At 49.2% G+C, this 17,412-nt stretch overlaps 1 protein-coding gene across 1 annotated transcript; it reads right to left on the reverse strand.

Annotated features, from left to right (window-relative positions):
* Positions 1–5,456: 5,456 nt before the first annotated feature.
* On the reverse strand, positions 5,457–10,776 carry LOC124673275 (probable pectate lyase 8). Its single transcript, XM_047209389.1, has 7 exons — positions 10,652–10,776; positions 10,321–10,428; positions 8,833–8,919; positions 6,613–7,258; positions 6,152–6,255; positions 5,853–5,991; positions 5,457–5,763 (listed from the first exon to the last, which is right to left on the reverse strand). Exons 1-7 carry the CDS (start codon positions 10,774–10,776, stop codon positions 5,542–5,544), a joined length of 1,431 nt encoding a protein of 476 aa, XP_047065345.1. The 3' UTR covers positions 5,457–5,541.
* Positions 10,777–17,412: the final 6,636 nt, after the last annotated feature.

Consider the following 17,412-nt stretch of genomic DNA (forward strand, 5'->3'; position numbering starts at 1 on the left):
GCATGTTATTGTTCCCTGGATTCCGGAAGCATTCTTCGACGACAAGAGATGTTGTTTCCAAAACAAGGATGTGTTTCCTTAATTCTGCAGCTACATATCCGTCATGTGTCTATCAGTATCATTTGATCAGATATGCCTATTGAGTTTTTTTGATTCCACTGTAATAGATAAGATTGGATAACCGGTTTAACCAAACTGGCGTGTTCTGTATTCATGGTGAGCAGAGCACTCACTTTAGTATCAACTCATGTAATGCATTTCTAATCTAGGCTTTCAGAGGATAATATATTGTATGTTTATAACCGAGGATTTATATGCCGTGCACGTTTATGGATCGTGATACTCTCACTCAGTTCAAAGTTTTAGACCGAGATATCACTCCTTTTGCTTCCAGGTTGGTGGGAAGGGAACTTTAGCTCTTCATAGCATTTTGTTCACCAACTTTCATTAAGGCTCTATAGTTTCTTCAGTTATACTATCTAGTTTACTGTTAGACTAACTGTGAAGAATAGCTTATGTTTTTTTTTTAGCTGCAAACTGTAGGGGAGGCCCGACAGTAATTTTTTTTATTAAAAGAGATAAAATATGTACAAGAGGAGAAGAAAGGAGGGAATGTACAAAAGGGCCTAGCATTGGGCATAACCCAAAGAGAACTACAAAGCGTCTAGCCAAGCTAAGAGAGGGGTTTTTTTGGTCATCCTTCATTCTGTAAGAGAGAAGGAAGATGTCCCTCTTAAAAGAAAAGGACCAAGCTCTAATAGAAGGTGTTACATTGTCAAAAATAAAAGCGTTCCTTTGCTTCCATAGATTGCAGGTGGCAGTGGCAAACACTTCAAAGAAAAAAAGGATTCCTCGTGCGGTAGCAATCATCTCAGAGAGTTCCTGTTATGTGGCTGCTAGGGTTTGGGAGGGAGAGAGATGGCTGCGAGGGCGCGAGAGGGCCGGCCGGGGGCCTTGCCCACGGCCGGTGGCAAGAGGGAAGGAATTTCCTTCTTAATTCTTGCTTGATTAGATTGATACAAAACCTCTCCATATATAGAGAGCTTTACTTGACTCCCAAGCAACGCTTACTTGACCCCTAAGCAAACCATAAGACTAATGGGCCCAGACCCATGACGTACTCTAACACTACACCCCACCTGGACATGCAGCTCGTCCTCGAGCTGCAACCTAAACAAACCATGACTCGACGCAACACAACCCTAACACCTAAAAACGAGCCTTTTACATCTCAGCTTGTTTTATTACTCTCAACCTGAAATAGACTGGGACGCTTTATTGTTGACCCCTGAAAATAAAGTGGACACCATCCGCACGACGTACGTGGACGTGTATAGCCACCTGGGTCCCATGGAAACCAGCGTAACAAAAGGAGCCCGCGCGGCGGCCGGCGGCGGAATGCAGTGGTGCTACGCGGTGTGCTCCTGTCGGTGACACCATGCCTTGTCCCCGCCGGATGACTGTCGATGGCGCAGACTTTGAGGTCGCTGCCCGCGAAAGAAACATCATGTCCGCCGCCCATGGGGGAAACCGCACGCCCAAGATCCCTGACGCAGCGGACGAGATCGAGGTCCCTTGCGCAACAAAGCGCAACTTGGAGGAGCTGCAGCTGCAGATTACGCATCTCCCGCACACGCCGACGCACTTGGAGGCCGCGCGCAGCAGCCTGCAGCCTCACCGCCGCCGACACGTGGCGGATAGCGATCCAAGCCGGAAGCGGTGACGGCGACGGAGGGAAACGGACCTGGTGAAAGGGCATCCCGGGCGGTGTCGATGTAGAGCCCGGGGCCAAGGTCGCTCCCACACCGCCGAAAGGCAGGGACGGCGTCGATGGCGGCAGCGGCCCGCCGCTGCGGTGTTGGTGGCGACGGCGAGCCGGCTGCTGCGTTGCGGCTGCCCACCGAACAACGGGGACAGCGTCGGTGAGGACGACGGATGCGGCGGCGGCAGCTCGCTGCGTTGCTGTCTTGCGGCGTCCGGTGGGGAAGAAGGCGGCCGGCTGTCGGAGAAGAGGGACCCCGGCGCCGAGGTAGGGCCCAGCCCGAAGATGGTGGACAGCGGCGGCGGGGACTGCGGTAGCCCGACGTCGGGTGGCGGCGACGACAGCCGGCGGCGTCGAGCTGCAGCGGCCCGGCGATCGCGGCGGAGGCCGCCTGGTGCGTCGGCTGCCACGGCAGCAGCGCCACCGGCGGCGGCGGCCCGTAGGGACCGGCCAGGAAGAGGCGGATCTCCTGGACAACACTGGTGAGATCGCGGATTGCTCCGGCGATCTCCTTCGGGGTGAGGACGACGGGAAGTGGCGCGGTGGAGGTGGCCGGCACCGACCTGGGCGGGGCGCCTGTGGTGGTGGGTTGGCTGGACATGATCGAACGAGAGCTATCTGATACCAAATGTTATGTTGTTGCTAGGGTTTGGGAGGGAGAGAGATGGCTGCGAGGGCGCGAGAGGGCCGGCCGGGGGCCTTGCCCACGGCCGGTGGCAAGAGGGAAGGAATTTCCTTCTTAATTCTTGCTTGATTAGATTGATACAAAACCTCTCCATATATAGAGAGCTTTACTTGACTCCCAAGCAACGCTTACTTGACCCCTAAGCAAACCATAAGACTAATGGGCCCAGGCCCATGACGTACTCTAACACTACCATGTTGTCTTCAAGAGTGATGCCAATGGATTGCCAACAACATTTACTGAAGTTACAATTCCAGAAGAGATGGTCCCTGGTTTCTAACAACCCATCATCGCAGAGACGGCATATTCCGTTGTCATTGAGTGAAAAACTTTTCCTTATAAGCATATCCTTGGTGTTTAGGCGGTCGTTAGCGAGAAGCCAGAAGAAAGACAACGGAATATGACATGGCTAAAGCTTTTTCAAAGTTTTGGAGAAGTTTATCCCACTTTTGTGTTACTATGAAGCGTCTGTAAATATTATCAGGTTTCAAGTTTCAGTGCATTTTCAGAGATGAATTCAACAGTTCAAGCAGATAATGGAAAAAATAATTCAGTGCAAACTAACACAACTTACCAATCGTTTGCTCACATTATCTTGAGTGCATCATCTCTTACAATTAACTGCATTATGACTACAAATACATTCAGTGTTCAGCACATGTGCATACAACAATTGTCTGTGCAAATTCAGTAGAGATTCAAAACAAGACCACTGAGTGCAAATTAACAAAATATTTCACTCTGACAATTCAGGGCAATATCACCGCAAATACATTTCATCTTCAGTACAAATCCACGCAGCATTTGTCGCTACAATTTCAGTACTAATTCAAAACACTCAACATCATGAAAAGTACAGATTACAAGTACATCAGTGAGATTAGATACATAAGCTTGCTGATACAAATCCAGCTTGTGCACTATCAATTCAACTAACTTTCCATTCGCCTCCTCCCAATTCAACTAACTTTCAGTTGGCACCAAATTACGTCCTCACACGTGAGAAACGGGAAACCACTGCGATATGGTGCTAGCCCTGTGTCGTCGACCCTGCCAGCCCAAGTAGCAAGGCGAGGAGGACACTTCATTCTCCCCTCCTCGAGGTCTTCGTTCGCCGATGACGCCACGGCTGGCCTCGAGGACCTCCTCGACATGGATGATGGCATCCTGTTTGTGGGTTAGTCTCCTCCAAACTTCTTTCGATAGTTTTTTAACATTTTTTTTTCAAACGATCCCATTGGATCGGATTTCATTACCCAAGGATAACGAAACAAAGGGTTTTTTAACATTAAATATTTTTTTTGATATTTTTTCCAAATTAAAGAGCTCCATGAACCATGGGTCTATGTAAATATTTCTACATGTGTCCTGGCCATCGAAGAAAGTACCCGGACCTTTGCCCCGAGAAAAACAAAAATATTCGGAAAGATGGCTGGTATCACTCTGTCATAACATAACTGTTGGGCGCCATTATTCCAGTGCGAGCACATTCAGTTAAACAGTCAGGGAACAAGAAAAGTGCAGGCGGTGAGGAGACTAATTAGTGCACCGACAGCCACAATGGTGGCGACAAGACCCACCCATCCATCCTTCATTCACTGAGATGAGACACACACAGCTTGCACCTTCGCTTTCATGGCCAACCCATGCTTTTCCATTTGATCCTCAAGTTTGCCATCACTGCATGTTGGCCAAGAGAAGAACCCGTTCCCATTCAGTCTCCATTCAGTCTCGTTTGGATGATCGGATCAACGAGCTCCATTCATTCGCACCAGCTATGCCGGCCTACAGTTTGTTCTTTCCCTGTCTGAGCATGTTCAGATTAGGTTAGGTTAGGTCTCCAGTCCCTTTGATGAAGGACAACGTTTGGGACCAGATCCATATGCTATGCAGCAATGCAGAGGCATTTGGTTGTTTGCTCACCGTGCAGCATTCATTCAGTCCCGTCCATACAGTTTGGAAGCTCTCAGGATTTATGTCATTCCGATCCCAGGAACAAGGACCATTCCATATCCTCCTCTGTACCAACCGTCCTCCCTCTTCTCAGTTCAGTTTGTTAGAGCAGTAGCAAGATCCATGAGGAAGAACATTAGGTAACAGCCGACGCTCGGAGCATTCCGGTGCGCCAAAAACACAGTGAGGTACTTGTGCGAACACAAGGACAGATAACAGACCGAACATCGCCGTCTTGGTCGATTCAAACAAGAAACATAACAGCAGAGGTTGGAAATGGGGCTCCGTAGTTTCATTTTTCTCAGACTTGACAAGTCTGTTAGAATCGCATCATGATTCATAACCATTCAGATGTTTGGAACATTCAACCGCACCTACAATGCAGCAAAAATGCTGCGTGCGGTACAAACACAAGGACAGATAACAAACTGAACATGGCATAGTCTACGGCTGGAGCAACATAGCAGCAGAGGTCAGCCTGGAGATCAACAGATTCATCTCTCACCAACACAACAAAAATGTTAAGACAGGGAAGCATCATGATTCATCTAGAACAACACATGTCCAGAGCAGTCAGACAGGACATGAAATGCAACAAAGTTGTACAAGTACAGAATGCAGGCACGTCAGAATTCAAACAAAGAAACAGAACAGTAGAGGTAAACATTGGTGCTCAACAGATCAATCCTTGTTTCAGTTTCCACCGAAGAAGTCAGATAAACCCATACAGGAGTAGTATCTTACAGCACTACCATTTAACCAGCTCAACCTTGTTGTGGTAAACAATCCTAGCGGGTTTTCAGTTGACAACAACAACACCAGCATTATCATCTGGCAACAAAAGCACAACAACAAACAAACACACTCAGGGGACTAATAGGACACCGAGCGACAAATCAATCAGCAACGCTTCTCGCCTGCTGCTCCAGGGCGTTATCTTGACAGCAGGAGGCAGGGGGGGTTGACGAATGGCGAACTTAACTCACTTTGGGGCAGTAGGCTTCCATATGTGTAGTAGTAACCGTTGTCAAAAAAAGGGGAAACGAAAAAATGTAAGCATGACCGGTAGCTTTAGCTTCTATATCTTGGGTGTTTTCTTTTCTGTCGTAGGAGTGGCGGATGGATCTGTTCTCGCCGCGTGCTAGCAGGAGGAGCCCTTGTGGCACGAGAGGACGCCTGCACCGGAGGTGATGGTTCCTACCATGGACGAGGACTTGGCGCCAAGGCTGGAGGCACGCGAGTAGCTGGCCGAGGCGCCAGCTCCCGACGGGGTGAAGAAGGCACCATTCAGCAGGAGGTCGCCCTCCGACCTCCAGTTCCAGCCATTCCAGGTGGTCTGAGCAGTTTCAACCCTCTTTGTCACCTGCGGTTTTGCCAGAAGTTTGTTAGTAAATGAATGTTGATCATGGAACCAACAAACTGTGATGATACACTGAGATAAGAATACTGTACCTCCTTGGCAAAAGGGTTGGTTGGCGCCAGGTAGCGGTTTCCCTGGCTGTTGATGGTCGGCTCAGCACTCCCTCCGATGGCGTACATCTCCCAGTGGGTGTAGTCATTGTTCACCACATGGAAGTAACCATGCCTGCACCTGAAAAAATGGGAATTCAAACAATGACAGGAGTTACTCCACCGACATTTGAAATGTGAAGCAAGAGACTGGCTTTCATCTATGTTGACAGTATATTAGGGAGATCACCAGTAGCTGGTGCATTCATAAAAGAAGATCACACTACAGTCACTGAATTTACCTTGGCATTCTCTGAATGAGTCCCTCTCCAAAATGGTTGAAAGCTATTGTGACCTGCATTGCCTTGTCCTTTAGATAGGAGTCACTGTGACCCAGGAGCATCACCTGCATACATTGTTCAGTTAACATCTATCGGTGAGGAATCCAAGCAAAGCTGTTTGTGCGTGCATACAAAACGCAAGAGAATCTCGTTTGCACGTGAGATGCTGCAACAGAAGATAAAATTCCACAGTACAGCCAACCGACAATTGCTGCTTAGATTGCAAGAACACCAATTCACATGGAACCTATGCTAAACTACAGTTCTGTTGGTAGAAAACAAACAGGTACTTTCACATGCGCCAAACTCTGTAGATTCTATTGGCTTTGATTGGCAGAACATCAATTAACATGGACATTCAATAATTGCAGGCTCAGAAACACATGAGTGGAGTAGGATCCAGGATAGGATGTCGGTAGTACCTCATTGTGGTGGGTGAAGTAGTTGTTGGACACAGTGATTGCAGTGGATCCCATGATGGCGTCGACGAGACCGTCGGCGCAGTTGGAGAGGGAGCAGTGGTCGACCCAGACATGGCTGGACCCGAAGATAGACACAGCGTCGCCGTCGGCCATGGTGCGCCACCCGTAGTGGCTCGGCGAGCTGCGCACCATGGCGTTGCCAGTGGGCCTGCAGTCGTGGATGTGCAAGCCGTGGATGATGACGTTGGTGACGTACTGGATGGTGAGGCAGGCGCCGTTGGCGATGTGCACGTTGGCACCCCGTCCATCGATGGTCTTGAAGCTGTTCATGATGAGCTCCTGCTTGAGGGTGATGACCATGTCGCGCCTGAAGATGATCCACAGCGGCTCGTCCTGGATGACAGCGTAGCGGAGAGTTCCCTTCTTCGGGGTCACAGGGTCGTCGTCACCAGAGTCAGTGACCACGTAGATCTTGCCATCACGACCGCCAATGGCATTGCGGCCGAAGCCAATGCCACAGTCGGCGAGGCGCTGCCGGTTGTTGTGCCAGTCGGGGTCGCAGCGCCAGCAGTCGTCGATCGGGTTCCCCGTCCCGCACGACAGGTAGCCCCCCAGGTTCCTCCGGGCTGTGCTGTTCCTGATCGACCTGGGCATTCAAACAGTAAGAGTTTCAGTTGAAGTTCAGATCACAAGTTGTATAATTCTGAGGCAGCTATATGAATTTGCAGTTCAGGAGGTGTGGGTGTGACATCCAGACAGCACATAACAGCAGTGCACAGTTTGATAATGATCAATGCATTAAACCTACAATTCAGTCAGAACTTCATGGCAAAACAGCTCTGAATTAGCTCATGATTTACTCATTAGAAATCTGCAGTTCAGGACAAGTGACATGTAGTTTTATGATCGATGCATGTACATTCAGGTACAGAATTACATTTCACAAGGTGCATGTTTCTACACTTGTCAGAGCAAATTAATTCCTTGTCTAGTTAGGTCCTACTATTACTGTTTCATCACACCAAATTAGACCGCTGTGTCATGCGCTAGCTGGTTCTGGCCACCATATTATTATCAAGAACAATTGCTCAAAAAACAAATTGAAGAAAAAGAAGAGTTATTTGTGCCTGTTATTACTTGGTTCCTCTAGACTAGTACAGTACAGCCCAAGAAAGTTCCTGAAATGTGAAATCACCTGCTGTTACCAGCTCTACCAGCAGATCGTGGTTACCAAAGGAGAGTGAGTGAGGATGGGGGAAAAGATTGATTAGGTGGGCGTGGGGTTGGCTAAGGTTTCTGGTGAGCGACATGAATGCGTCGCGTCTGGCCACGGTGGCATGGCGAGGCAGGCAGGGGCACATGAGTGTGCAGCCGTGAGAACGTGGTGTGTCACTAATCACTCCTACTGGTGCCATAGTGTGTGTGTGTGTGGCTCACTCGCTGTGATGTGCGGTGGTGAGTGGGAGAGATCGTCGTAGAGGTGCCAGAAGAAGAAGAAGAGGGGAGTGAAACCGAGTCGCTGTTGTTGCCTGCCCTCTCCCCCCTCGCAGGTCACGATGTGCAATGAAAGAGCACTGTGGGGGGTGAGTGTGCATGGCATGTGGGGTTTCCACGTGACCTTGCTCCTATCCTGGGACCACATGACAGTGCAAAGGCCCACCTTGCAGGGCAAAGTACGCCACCGCACTATACACAGACTACTACAGTGAAGTGAACTACACTCTCCCCCCACCCCTTGGATCGAATCGGATCTTGCCCTTCCGCTTCACCTTTTTCTTTAAACATTGTGGTGAGGCTGTGTGTTGGTCCCGGAAGGAGTGCCCGGTTCCGGCTCCGGCGGTGGTTTTGGTAAAAGAGTGGACAAAAAGGCTACCGACACCGCCCTGCTGCTACTGATAAAAGATGGAGTGGCATAAAAGAAGACGAACGCCTAGAAGAAGAAGAAGAAAGTGGCTAGTAGTAGGAGCAGGATAAAAGAAGCAAAGAGTGTACTGCCGTCACAAGAACCAACCACTGCAACTGCAATTGTAAACCACCACTAGCGTAAGAAGAAGAAGAAGCAGCAGATCTAGTACAAGTACTAGTAATGCTGGCTACAGCTCAAAAATAAAAGCAATGCTTGTTAGCTCGGCCCTTTACCAATATTTCCCCGTTCCGGATTTGTGGTTAGCTGAGGCAGAGAGAAGCAATTAAAGGAGGAGGAGGAGGAAAGCGACGTACATGTGCACCTGCGAGACCACCGTTTCCGGATCACGCACAGCGCCGGCCACCGTCGGCACGTCGGCGTCTTCGTCGGCGACGTCGCTCCTGCAGATCAACAGCAGCGTAATTGCAGGTGAGACAGCGGACAGAGAGCACATGTTACTGACAGAGGCAGCTAAGTTCACTGTACTGCCATTAGAAGAACAGCGGCAGCTATGTTCACTGTACTGCTGAATGGAACGGAATGGATGATGTAAATTACTAATTAGTTAGTCGTTGGTAGCAGGTAAAAAGTCTCCAAATTCCTCGTACAGGAACTCAGTACTAGTAGTAGTACTGCCCCGGTGTTAACGCAGGCAGGATCGAAATGTGATTATTACCGGTGCGCCGTGTTGGTTCATCCATGATGATCGTGCGTGCTGTGCGGCTCTAGGCGTGGGTTTGGGGTTTGGTCGGTCGCGGGACCACAAGTTAAAAAGATTTTAAATTCATGTTCTACCGCTAGGGAACATTGCTTTGGGCACACCAGAACGTACACAGAGGTAAAGCAGGGTGAGCTTGGCAGTGGAGAAGTACTTTTCTGTGGGTGCATTACTGGGGACGCGGAGCAAGGGCGCTACAAGGGCTCTCTTCTTTTGGTGGGGTATCGTTGTTTCTTCTTCCAAAGTCCTTCACCGCCTTGACCGTGGCCGGTGCAGGCTCCAGGACGTCTGTCCCCATCTAATTACCGAACTACCCCCTCCTGCCACCGTAACGAACTACCCCTCGCCACATTAACTCATCAATCACGGAGAAAAAAAAAGAGAGAATATCTACTACCACTCTGCTTTGATCCATTCCAGATTCCAACGCAGCGTAAGCGTTACAGCTCTAAGAGCAAGTACAATAGAGTCCAGTCAGCTGACTATAAGACATTAAATAATATATTTTAGATGAGTTGGAGGAGAGAGAAGAGGAGAGAGAAGGGAGGTGAGGCTTACTATGCGATAGCCAAATTCTCAGACGCGCTTCCTGAAGCACCTTGTGAGAGTGAAAGGTGGGCCATATATTAGTAAAGTACTACATTCTTATAGCTAACTATTGTACATGTTAGCTATATGATGACTACAAATGGTATGACATCTTGTTATAGCCAACAGTTGGCTATACTATTGGAATTGCTCTAATCCAACCCGCCGCTAATTTCAAATTTTGGGCTTCCGAATTTTCGTACCGCTGCGCGTGCAAGGAAAAAACCCTTTTTTGGGGGGCTCGAAAAAACTGGGCGGGGGGGAACCGAAACCAAATTTTATTCCGTTGCGGCGGACGGAGAACCCGGCGGTGGTGTGTCAGTGCTGTGTGCACCGGATCTGGTTTGCGAGCTGGGGAAAAATAAAGGTGGACGGCGCGGATGACGCGACCTAGCGCTGCCGACGGCCAGGATGCCTCCTCACCGGGGGCGTTCGACGAAACGGAACGAGGAAAAACGACGGGATTTTGGGGGCTACTACGACGCGAAGCGCTCACCTCGCCGGTGTCGCCGTCGAAGCCAGCCGTGACGTCGAGTCCCGCAGCCACCGCCTCGCGCCGCTCGCCGCCCTCGTCACCGTCGTCGCCGCGGAGGTACTACCGGCCCTGCCAACACAAAGAACCCGGATGGAATCAGACGCCAGCGCGGCGCGGAAAAATAGGAGGCGAGGGCGGCTGCACGAACTGGAAAACCCTCCCTCCCAGGACGACAGAAATTTCGAAACCGCGCCGCGGAAAGGGGGGAAAAATAGAGCGGCGGCGGAGCTCGCGAGCGCGCCGGCATTGCGTGACAGGTACGGAGGGAGTCACCAGGGGAAGGCCAAATTACCTGAGCCGAACGCCGGAGAACGCGCTGCCGCCGCCGCCCGCGAGGACTCCAACGAGGAGCAGCACGGAGACGGCACCGAGCGCCGCCGCCCACCTCCATCTCGCCGGACCCGCTTCTCCCGCCATTGCCGCCGCCGCCAGCGCGCTCTCCCTCTCGCTCTGCTCCGCTCTCAAAAATCGGTGGAGGGAGGAAAAGCGGAAAGGGGAAATTTGGGGAGAATTGACGGAGGGAGGCGGGCACGGATGGAAGTGGAGAGGCTCCGGGCGCCGCGCCGATTTATACCCTCGCCGCTCTGCTCAGGGCTTGTGCTGCCACCACCAAACACCGCATTGCCCCTACCGTTTAGTCCTTTCGCAAATCGGTCCCTAGGTTTGGCTGTGCGAGGGTTCTGATTGTAAATACAGGAGTGTGCAAGGGGCGCGCTTTTGGGTGGTTAACTCAGCTTCCAACGTATCTAAACGGCCTCCCGCCGATTACTGGCAGTGTTTACAAGGTTTAAGCATGAGCTAATCGCGTGTCCGTCCAGCGTGCTGTCAGCCAAAGTCGTAACCGTACTATTGTACTGCAAGTGGGCTTCTATTCTTCTTCGTCGAAATGGAATTGCTGGCATCACAAGCCTTGCCTCCAAATGCACATGATTTGCTAATACTGGTACTGCTAACTCTCCGCATAAGCAACTCTAGCAGGTCCCTGTAAAATGCCCAAAATCTTAAAACACTTTCTTTTATGGTTTTCATAAAAAAAAGTCACCAATTCAAAATTCCGTAAAACTTGGCGGACCTATAATTTTCTAAAAGCGTATGATTATCCATCGAGCGGGTGGATCGAGGGGCGGGAAGACGAAGAAAAATGACTCGCATCGCCTAGTCAATGCAATGTTGCTTGACTCCGACTACTTCAACGACGACACAACGCATACTGACAAGGATTTTCGGCGGTGATTCAGTATGATATGGGTTATGTTCGTGCGTCAGAGGGTTTTTTTATTACAGAGAAACGTCTCGAGAGGCCTATAAGGTGTGAATTGATAAGCGGCAGGTGTACAATTACAAAGAGGCCCTCTAACTTCTACTGCCCAAAACCTAAAATTTGATGATAAGGCCTCTAACTTTACAAAAATAAACCTGGCACAAAAACATTGAAAGCAATTAGGTGCCTGGACATCTTCTTCGTCGCTGTTCTCATCTTGCCAACGAAGAGCCAAAGTCACCGGCCATCTCTGCACCTCCGGGGAAAAACCACTTGGAGGCGGGTTGATGGCGAGCTCCAGCGATTGGCCCAAACACAGGGCCACCAGATGGAGGCTGGACTCCTGGAAGAGAGCCGCCCTTCAGCCATATGATGCAGGGGCAAGGCACGAATGTCGACATCCGTCCCTCTCCAACGAGTAGCTGCAGCCGAACTTCTCCACCATCTTCCTTCTTCGGAGAGGGAAATGCCCGGCAACCTCATACCCTCGCCGCCAAGGCCGGCTAGAGGAAGCCACCACGCGCCCGAACTCCATATCTAGGCATGCATGGCACAAGACCACGGTCTTATTGGGATGAGAAGTGCCCATCTTCTCCACATCCAGCTTCGACTAGACAAACAAGGATGCAAGAAGAAGGAACCATAAAAATAAGCAGATCTCACCGCCAAGATATCCATCTCTGCTCAAAACTACTGGCACAAGGCTAAACTCCACATGGGTAAAACTAGAAGAACTACTATCTGCAGAGAGAAGTCGGCCTCCTCTCCCTCGTCTCCTCGGGCCGGCGACGCCGCCGGAGGGAAAGGGGAGAGTGGAAGGATCGTATGCCGCACCTAGAGGGGGGTGAATAGGTGCTAAACAATTTTTAGTTCTTTTTCAATTTAGGCTTGACACAAAGGTAAATTCTCTAGATATGCAACTATGTGAATTTATCTATATGACAAGATCAACTACTAAGCAAGATATAAGTAGAGCTAATAAGGATCGAGGTAACCGAGAGTGGGGCACGCGAAGACACGGAGATGATTCCCGTAGTTCCTTCATTTTGAGGGGAAGTACGTCTACGTTTGGAGAAGTGTGGTCGCCACGAATGCCAGACCGATGCCACAAAGGCCTCACTCAGGTCTCCTATGAGCAACGCCACAAAGGTCTAGCCCACTTCCACTAAGGGATTTCCTCAAGGCGGAAATCGGGCATTTACAAGGTTCTTGGGGCACACATCCACAAGCGAATTGGAGGCTCCCAATATCTGTAACAACACAACAACAACAAGAACAAATCAACTACAAACAACTAGGGTTTTCAAAGAGGAACAGTAGCAAAGAGGCCCTCAAGCATATGAGGGGGAAATGCAAATCGCTTCGGTGAAGATGTAGATCGGGGTCTTCTCCGCCGATTCTCCAAAGATCAAGAGCTTTGAATGGTTGGAGGAGGAGATCTAGTGAATCTTATGTTTCTTGGTGTGGCTCTAATGGTGGATGAACTTGAGCAGCAATGAGCAACTTGAGCTGGAAGAAGAAGGGGGTATAGGGGGTATTTATACCCCCCACCAATTGTAGCCGTTGCAGACTTTTAGGGCCGGAAATTTCGGTGTTAGTTGGGGCTGGAATTTCCGCCCCCTCAACACAAATGTCCGGCCAAAAGTATGGGGATGTACTGAAATCCCGGACCCTCACGTCCTTAGCGAAAACTTAGGGGCCGGAAATTCTTCTAATTTTCGGGCCGGAATTTCCGGTCTGGAAATTCCATAAATCTTTCTTTTTTATTCCTTTTCATCCACGGCTTATCCCCTTTTAATACTTCTCACTTCAAACAATAATGTAGATCATATATGCACAGTAAGCCACGTTAGATCATCATATATGTTGTCATCAAACACACAAAACATAATTATGGAGAGATGTTCTTTCAGATGTGCAAGAAAGACTGCAGCGGATTGTGGGGCTTCTCAAAAGTTTAGAAGTGCACGACTGCTCTGCGATGTCTTGTGTATGGAGCTCCTCCAGATATACAAGACGGCTTTAGAATGATCCAATCGAGCAATTGTGGGGGAGGAGCGGAAAACACCGCGCATGGGAGGGGAGCCCCGGTTCTCTCTTGCGGCATCACGGTGGTGGCAGATGTTGATGGTGCTTCTAGTGATATTGGTCTTCCTATCCATGTCCATGCTCGCCGGAGGTGTTGTTGACGCCGACGAGAGGCTTGTGGAGTCCAATATGTTGGAGTGGTTTTCGTCTTCCGCTACGGCAATGGATGGGCTGCTCTTGGAGAGCGGTGTTTTTGAATGTTGCGTGTTTGCGGAAGATGGTCGGGGATCCGGCCGCTTAGCTCATCAATGCCCCATGGCTAGGGGCTTCTTTGTCCCAGAGAGCGGACCAACTGCTAGTGCTTTTTCTCTTCTCCGGCAACGTCAAATGACGTGTGTTCTTGGTAGTTGCGATGACGACAATTTGTAGCGGTGCATCCGGTTTATTGTGTTGTGTTGCTTGCATGCGTACCAAGTCTGCATCGTTATGTTCACGAATACTACAAGTAATGTATGCGTACGGGTGTACATCTTTGAAAAGAAATGCTGCATGATTCTTCGACAAGTTGAACTGCAATTTATTTAAATTATTGTAAGATTATCTAATTTGTATGTTTGCATTACTGTGTGAAACTATTTACATTTTTTGATAGATGTAATATTGTTTCAATTGTTGCTTATACCTGTGCAAAGTATTATAATTTGATGAAAAAAATCCAAATTTCTTTTGGCGGCTGGCTGTATTGGGTTCTTTGTTGCTTGACGCCTGTCCGTGTACCAAATGACCCTTGTGCTGTGGTCTATTTTAGCACGCCCCCAGTGAAGATGCTGTAAGAAACTTTGCAGCAGGACAAGAAGGCAATAGGATGTGTTTCTTTTGTAGGGAAATGTGACTAACTTGAATATGTTATGACTAGGTTTTATAGCCTTTGTATATACACATAGTACATATATTCCGGAATCCCTAGGGACGGCGCTTGGCTCCATATATATAGAAAAGACCGTAATTGCAACGCTGGAACCAATAGAACAAAAAAAAAAAGCGCAAGTAGGGCGGGAGGAGGTGGATGGAAAGAGGAAAAGAAAGGCAGTGGATGTGGATGGAGCAGCCGTAGCGTGAGCGAAGATGCTGCGGTACGGAGAAGCAGCGAACTGGCCGGCGTAACGGAAAAAACCGGCGTCCGTCGGTGACGGTGACGGTGACGACGTGGGTCATGCTCAATCCTCACGTGCCGCGCCACACTTGTCTCACCGTGTACAGCGCTCGAGGTGGCGGGTACAGGCTGTGCCATGTTTGAGGTTTTCGACTTTGGCCCTACCAGTCGGTGGCAGTGGCTGGCTGGCAAGTGGTTTGGCTTGGATTCACGTTGTACGGTCGGGCTCCATGCAAAGCTGCGTGGGGCGTGGACCATAGCCGGGCTCCATCCAACACGACGGGTGTCCCGGCCTCAGAGATGCCGTCTGACAGTGGGGCCTGGATAAAAAAAAGCGCGTCGGTGACGGATGCTTCCTTCTGCGGTGTGGACCGCGCACGTTCGAGTCCCGTCCCAGGGCAACAGGATCGGTGACAAATACAGGCAAGAAGCCGATCCACAAGGAAGGAACACAATCATGCATGTCTCCTCCCCTCTCCCTTGCAGACTGCACACTCGCAGCCGGCTTCTCCGTCTTCTTTTTTTACAATGTCAGGAAGTTGACATGAACGCGTGACCGTGCATGACCAATTTGACGAAATTCCCCCAAAAAAGTTTCAGACATGGACAGAAATTTGATACAGGAAACTCGAAAAGTATTGCCATTATGAAATCAGATGATCGCGATATGCATTTTTTTTCATTTAGAAGCATGTGCTTGGCGGCTAAGAGCATCTCTCTATCAGATATCCTGTGAACTTGGAGCTGTGCACATAATACTACTTCCAGTGTATACGAAAGTACAAGCTCATTAAGACCTACTAGCTCAGATTAGAGCAAGAACAATAGTGTAGCCGGCAGCAGGCTATAACAGTTCTTACATCATCTATAATCAACTTATAGCTATAAAAGTGTAGTACTTTTACAATATATGGCCCACATTTTAGTCTCATATAGTACCTAGGAGCACGTGCTAGAGCTGGCTATTGCATAAGAGCCCACCTCCATTCTCTTTCCTAATCTCTCTTTTCCAACTAAGCAAATTTATAATATTTTATTTCTTATAGCCAGCTGAATGGACCTTATCGTACTTGCTCTTAGAAGCCTTACTCAAACACAAGAAAATCAAGAATACATAGTTCATGGGAATCTATACAAGATTCGTGGGAACCTGATTCTTCGCGGTTACAAGTGCAAAAGGGACAAACAAAAAGTTAAAACATAGATTAGATAGTCTGGAACTACAACGACACGAATTTTACCAAAAGTCGGCACCAGGTACCTCACCGAGGCTGTACGCCGAGCTCCTAGTCATCAAGGACAACACGCTCGATCTTCACGCAGCGGACGGTGGTCTCTAGCTGGAAGCGTGGAACGCCTCGTAGGCGTGGACCTGGTACAGGGCCCAACGATTGTGCTTCATCCTAGACGTTGGCTTCCTTCGCTTCGTTGTTGTCAACGAAATCCACGCCGTCGAAGACCTTGGCTGCAGGCGCCGTCGGGAGCGTCGCCTCCTCTTCTTAATCCTACCAACGTACAAAATCTCAATGTAAAATTCTTTGTACTATAGACTACACAAAAATGACAAAATCTAATAGATTTTATAGTTTTGAAATGTGCACTATTCACTATTCTCAGATTCACACGCTTTGTTGTTTTTGTGTAGCCTAAAGTAGTAAATATTTCACATTAAGATTTTGCATTTTTGTAGATTTCATCATTATCTACATTTTTTAATTTAAATATATGATTTCTGAGTTTTAAAAAATAAAGAGTTGCATATATCAGGGCCTCCATTTGTCCACTCTCGTGAACAAACATGATCTGATAGAATACAACCGGCAATCTGTCCTTGAACCCTGATGCATGCAGCCGATGGAGCCACTGACTAAATTAATTTTGTCCAAGGGGATACTGTATGTATGTATGGCACGGGAAGCGTACGACGCACTCGCCAGGTCCCGTGCACGCGTTCATCGGAGATCGATGGACTGATCCGTCAGGTCCGTGTGTACATGCCCACGCAATTCCTGCCTAATTTAGCCGCATCGCACGCCGCAAGCGCGACCAGGATTAACGCCGCAATCAACGATCCAACGCACGCAATCCTCACGGAAAAACTCCATCATCAATCATTCCTCACGGGGCTTCTCCTTCTTTTTTCTACAAACAAGGCCCTTGAATCCAATTGATGACGCCACATGTTGGAAGAAACCAGCTTACAAACACCACCACACACACAAATTGAACATCAAGGCCAAATGCTTGTACAAGAAAACCGCTGAAAGCAGACCTACAAGCAGGCGGTCATCAACGGCAGACACAAACAATACTCGAGAAGACGAAGACGCCGACGAGGTTGAACACAATCAGACCCATAGGGCAGCGAAACACGATCCAATATCTGTCACTCAAAGAACCCTATCGATATCCGACAAGAGACACCGGTGTCGATGGACAAGAGCTCACCCCTAGAACCCGGGCCGACGCGCCAGCGGGCGCTACACCCCGCTGAGATGGGCAAAACCACAAAAAAGAAAAGCTCCCACTTCGACAAACATCACTGGCATTGCCACCACACTACCGCCGGAAGAGAAGCAAAACATGGACCCCGAGGCGGCACCTTCAAGAA

Source organism: Lolium rigidum, chromosome 7 (assembly GCF_022539505.1).
Source record: "Lolium rigidum isolate FL_2022 chromosome 7, APGP_CSIRO_Lrig_0.1, whole genome shotgun sequence".
NCBI lineage: Eukaryota > Viridiplantae > Streptophyta > Magnoliopsida > Poales > Poaceae > Lolium > Lolium rigidum.